The sequence below is a fragment of the Galeopterus variegatus genome, unplaced genomic scaffold, assembly GCF_000696425.1.
Source record: "Galeopterus variegatus unplaced genomic scaffold, G_variegatus-3.0.2 Scaffold280, whole genome shotgun sequence".
In the NCBI taxonomy this organism is placed as follows: Eukaryota; Metazoa; Chordata; class Mammalia; order Dermoptera; family Cynocephalidae; genus Galeopterus; species Galeopterus variegatus.
The window spans coordinates 64,023-70,192 of record NW_007726391.1 but is presented as its reverse complement, the minus strand read 5'-3'; the positions used below and the strand labels follow the sequence as shown (position 1 = coordinate 70,192).

The window sequence follows — 6,170 nt, the reverse complement described above, 5'->3', positions numbered from 1 at the left end:
GGAACTGGTCTGTATGTGGGATCCGAACCCTCGGTGGGAGCGCCGCCACACTCCCAAGCGGCACACTGTAGCAGTGCGCCACCAGGCCGGCCCGGCGATTTCATTTTTGCCATAGAGGTTATTCTCTGCAGGGCGTCCTTCCCCACTGGCCAGAGAGAGCGAGCGCTTGGCCCTGTGCGGGGACGTTTTGATTAAGCACCCACCGCAGAAACGACAGACCGCCTATACGACGGTGGCTACACTGTACGGCTGAGGTGGGTGGTGGCTGTACCATCTAGGTTTGAGTAGGTACACTCTGTGATATTCACCAATGAGGAAATCGCATAAGGACATTTCTCAGAATGTACCCATGTCATTAAGCGACACCTGACTGTATATGCTTCATAAGTGTTTGTTTAATGAATAGAAAAGCACTTTGTATGAAATGTTTTAAATATCCTGCTTTCTTATACTTTGTAAAAAATAAACATGAAAGTTGTTTTTCCCCCCCCAATTTAGATTTTCCTTGCTGCTGCTTAACTTGGAGGAGTACTACTTTGAACAGCATACAGTCAATCATGTTCAGCACAGGGGCCGTCCTGATGAAAGGTGACAAAGCTTTTGCATGTCTATGCACTCACTAACCTTTTCCATCTCTGATATTTAAAAATTTAATGTATGATCATATACGGTTCTCCCCCTTCTTTCTTATTAGGAAAGTAACAAGCAGTGTGGATTTATAAGTTGCTGTTATAACTTCAAATATTTTCAAAGCTAAAAAGCATTTGTTCTAATTTCTCTACGGATGTGGGTGTCTTATATCAGCTGGATAGGACTCTCATCCGTCCCATCACTTTTTTCTTGCATTGCACTTGCAGTTCAGCAGTGTACTCTGCTGTCAATTATTTGGGTTATGGTGTTATAAGGTAATGACCATAAAATATAAGACTGGTATAAAATCAGCATTTTCGAAATGAATAATGTATTTGAAATAAAAGCAAAATCTGATTTCTCTATACTTCAGTAACTATTGCTTACTACTATAAAAACATATTCTGTTTATTTGATCTTACCTTTTGAAATCTATGTACAAAAGTGTGTAATGAAGTTTTTTGTTTAAAATGCCAACTTGGAATTAACTAAGATTAAAGTTATTCCAGCAAAATTGTATCTGCTAATGATTTCATTTTGGGAGCTTGCTTAACAACTATAGGCCACAACTTAGAAAATGCTTTGACATTAAACACTTTAATTTTTAGTCTTCTTCAGATTTTATCCTTGAATAATCAAAAACATGCAGTATTTGTGTAAATATAAGCCAAGTAAAAACCATTTAGCTTTATGTTTTGTAGCTTAGGACATACCTTTTCCTTACTATTCTATCAAACTAGACAATCACAATTTCCTGAACATAGCACCTTGCTGTCTTGCCCCTGGAATTTTGCTTATATGTGTATTTTTTCCCTAATTTCATACCTTTTTCCCTCTCAACACTCCTCTGTCCTATATCATAATAATGTCCTACTTAAAATTAAATACATTTATTTATTATTAAAACATGAATATAAGATAGCAAACTGAAACCAGTTTTTGTAATTTTAAAGTTCTTATTAGGACAAAATGGTATAACCCCATGGGGGTGAATTTGGTAATAGCTAGCAAAATTGCATGTGCATTAACCTTTTGATCTAGCAATGCTGCTTCTAGGACACTATCTCAAGGATACACTGGCAAATATATAAATGGACATGTACAAGGTTATTTATTATAGTGTTGATTGTAACAGCAAAAGACTGGAAACAATCTGATAGGGGAATTGAATATAAAGGAATGGCCTCATAATGGAGTAGTATGCAGCTGTAACAAGGAATGAAGAAATTCTGTACTGTGCTGTAGAGTGATCTCTGGCACAGATTAAATGCAAAAAGCAAGGGGCAGAGAACTGTTTGTTATATGCCACCTTTCATATAAGAAAGGGTGGGAGGGCCGGCCCGGTGGCGCACTGCTACAGTGCGCCGCTTGAGAGCGCGGCGGCGCTCCCGCTGAGGGTTCGGATCCCACATACAGACCAGTTCCCGCTCACTGGCTGAGCGAGGGGCGGGCGCAGCACCGAGGGTTGTGATCCCGTTGCCGGTCCCGGTCCGGTACGGGCGCGACACTGAGGGTTGCGGTCCGTTGCCGGACACAAAAAAAGACAAAAAAAAGGGAAAAAAAAAAAAAAAGAAAGGGTGGGAGAATTATTTTTTGGTTATATTTTTTAAAATTGGAAGCATAAACTAAAAGCTAATGTAAATGGTTCTTTATACAGAGGAGGGAGAGATCAGGGGGATAATATAGAGATGGAAACTATAGTTCTCTGGATGTACCTTTTTTTCTAACTTTGGTTTAAGAACCATATAATAAATATTTTATAGATTTTTAATATAAAATCAAATTTAGAAAGAAACAGTAAATCCTAAAAATCAAGAGAAAATGGAAAGAAAAAAAAAACCAAACCTTAACTGTAAAGTTGGAGATTATCCATAGAGAATTATTTTATTATTTCTGAAGGTTTGAAATCAACTGATAGAACAGTAGACAGGCAACTTCACAACACAGGAATTTGACTGTGTGAGATATATCCTAAGTTGGAAAAGAATTGTGAAGTTATAAACTATTTTCAGTAATAATATTGTTAATAGATATTATTATATTGAAACTGCTTTATATACATATACACATAGATTTATATAGTTTGATAAAGCAATTGAGTATTTTCGTTAATGCCAAGACCAAGATTTTCAGTATAAAATAATAGAGATATAAATATAATATTAAAGAAGTTAAGTAAAGCCTTGTAATCTCACATTTGAATTGGAAATGCTTATATGGATTTATGTACTTTTCTCTTTTCCCCCCAGCATTATCAAGATATAATTGACAAATAAAAACTGTGTATTTTTAAGGTGTACAATGTGATGTTTAGAAATATGTACACATTGTGAAATGATTACCACAATCAAGTTAATTAACATATCCAGCACCTCACATAGTTACTTGCTTTATTGTGTGAGAGAACATTTAAGATCTACTCTCTGAGAAAATTTCAAGTATAAAATACAGTATTATTAACTATAGTCACTAGCTGTACATTAAACCTCCAAAATTTATTCATCCTGCATAATGGAAAGTTTGTACACTCTGACCAACATCTCCCCATTTCACCTGTCCCTAGCCCCTGGCAACCACCATCCTATTCTCTGCTTCTGTGAGTTCAGCTTTTTTAGATTATACACGAGATCATGCAGTATTTGTCTTTCTGTGCTTGGCTTATTTGACTTAGCATAACGTCTTTCAAGCTCACCCATGTTGTCACAAATGATGGGATTTCTTTCTTTTTTAAGGCTCAATAATATTCCATTCTGTGTACATATGTGTGTGTGTATATATATCAGAGTACTTCAGAAAGTTTGTGGAAAAATAGAATTAAAAGATCATACGAATCTTTCCATGAACTTTTTGAAGTACCTTCCTATATTTATATATATTTATATATTTTTATATATGCACTTATGTATATCATATTTTCTTTATTCATTCATCTGTTGATGGACACTTAGATTGATCCCAAATTGATCTTGGCTATTGTGAATAATGCTATAAAGATCATAGTAGTGCAGATATACCTTTAACATATTGGTTTTATTTCCTTTGGGTGTATATCCAGAAGTGGAATTACAGGATCATATAGTAGTTCTATTTTTAATTTTTTAAGGAACCTCCATGCTGTTTTCCATAATGGCTGTACTAATTTACATTCCTACCAACAGTGTACAGAGGTTCCCTTTTCTCTACATCCTTGCCAACACTTGTTACCTTTCATCTTTTTATAATAGCCATTCCAAAAGGGATGAGATAATAGCTCAATGTGGTTTTGAAGTGCCTTTCTCTGATGATTAGTGATGTTGAATATCTTTTCATATGCCTGTTGGCTGTTTGTATGTCTTCTGAGAAATCTCTGTTCAGGTTCTTTGCCTATTTTTTTAATACACTCTTTGTTTTGTACAGTTGGGTTGTTTGAATTCCTTATATATTTTGGATATTAGCCTCTTATCAGATGTATGGTTTCCAAATGTTTTCTCCCATTCTGTAGGTTTTCTCTCACTCTCTTGATTGTTTCCATTGCTGTGTGGAGGTTTATTTAGTTTGCTGTAATTCCATTTGTCTGTTTTTGCTTATGTTTTCTGTGCTTTTGGGGTCAGCTCTAAAAAAATCATTGCCTAGACCAATGTCAAGGAGCTTTTCCTCTATATTTTCTTCTAGCAGTTTTACAGTTTCAGGACTTACATTTAAGCCTTATATCCATTTCAACTTGAGTTTTGTATATGGAGTTAGATAAGGGTCCAGTTTTACTCTTCTATATGTGGATATCCAGTTTTCCCAGCACCATTTATTGAAGAGATTGTCTTTTCTCCATTGTGTGTTCTTGGTACCTTTATCAAAGATCAGTTGATTGTAAATGTGTGTATTTATTTCTCAGTTCTCTATTTTGTCGCATTGGTTTCTATGTCTTTTTATGTCAGTACCACACTGTTTTGATTACTATAGCTTTGTAGTATATTTTGAAGTCAGGTAGTTTGATGCCACCAGCATTATTTTTCTTGCTCAAGATTGCTTTGGCTATTTAGAGTCTTTTGTGGTTTCATATGAATTTTAGTATTGTTTTTCTGTTTCTGTAAAAAATGCCATTGGTCAGGTAGTTTGATGCCACCAGCATTATTTTTCTTGCTCAAGATTGCTTTGGCTATTTAGGGTCTTTTGTGGTTTCATATGAATTTTAGTATTGTTTTTCTGTTTCTGTAAAAAATGCCATTGGGGTTTTGATAAAGATTGCATTTATTGTGTAGATTGCTTTGAGTACTATGGACATTTTAAGAACATTAATTCTTCCAAATGAATGTGAGAGATCTTTCCATTTATTTGTGTTGTCTTCAATTTCTTTCATCAATATTTCATAGTTGTCAGTGTACAGATATTTCACTTCCTTGGTTATGTTTATTCCTAAGTATTTAGTTTTTGGGGGGTTTTTTTTGATGTTATTGTAATGGGATTGTTTTCTTAATTTCTTTTTTGGATAGTTTGTTGTTAGTATATAAATGCAACTGATTTTTGTATATTGATTTCATATCCTGCATCTTTACCTAATTTATTTATTAGTTCTTTAAGTTTTGTGGAGTCTTTAGGGTTTTCTTTATATATAAGATCATGATGTTTGCAAACAGAGACCATTTCACTTTAGAAAATGACTTTTCTTTTTTTTTTTCCCTTTTTGTCTTTTTTTTACTGACCGGTAACGGGATCGCAACCCTTGGTGTCGCGCCCGCACCGGGGACCAGCAACGGGATCGCAACCCTCAGAGTTGCGCCTGCACCGCGCTCAGCCAGTGAGTGGGAACCGGTCTCCATATGGGATCCGAACCCTCGGCGGGAGCGCCGCCGCGCTCCCAAGCAGCGCACTCTCCAGTGCGCCACTGGGCCAGCCCAGAAAATGACTTTTATTTTCCGATTTAGATGACTTTTATTTCTTTTTCTTGCCTGATTGCCTGGCTAGGATTTCCAGTACCATGTCAAATAAAAGTAGCAAGAGTGGGCACTCTGGGCCGGCCCGGTGGCGCACTGCTACAGTGCGCCGCTTGGGAAGCGCGGCGGCGCTCCCGCCGAGGGTTCGGATCCCACATACAGACCGGCCGCTCACTGGCTGAAAAAAAAGAGTGGGCACTCTTATCTTGTTTCTGTATACTTTTCTAAAGAAGGTATTTCCTATCTCTGTCTTCTGTAAAGGTCTACAAACAACTCAGTAGCAGTCAGCACCATGAATATGGCTTCTGAATACCACTTTCCACTAAAAGGATGAGGGCTCTTTGGAGAACTGTCTGATTCTTAGTCTGGAGCAGGAAATGTGTGAGATGAGCTTGTCGTAATGAGAACATCTTGTTATAATGGCAAGTAAGAAGGTATCACAGACTACTGTAAATGAAATAAAGGACACAAAGGCCAACTTGAAGGCTGACACTGAACCAAAAATGAGGCAAATTGAGCATCAAAAAAGAATGTCTGCAATGGATTGAGATGTGTTAAAATACATGAGTGTGTGGGGCCAGCCTGGTGGCGCACTGCTACAGTGCGCCGCTTGGGAGCGTGGTGGCGCTCCCG

General features: G+C 37.0%; 1 protein-coding gene across 1 annotated transcript in view; it reads left to right on the top strand.

Moving 5' to 3' along the window:
* The window catches only part of LOC103585858 (protein FAN-like), a 190,747-nt gene that overhangs the window by 135,420 nt on the left and 49,157 nt on the right, over positions 1 to 6,170 (top strand). Inside the window, exons 2-3 of the mRNA XM_008566950.1 lie at positions 132 to 243; positions 499 to 588. Of these exons, the coding sequence (XP_008565172.1) occupies positions 132 to 243; positions 499 to 588 (202 nt within the window). The remainder of the gene's footprint in view (positions 1 to 131; positions 244 to 498; positions 589 to 6,170) is intronic.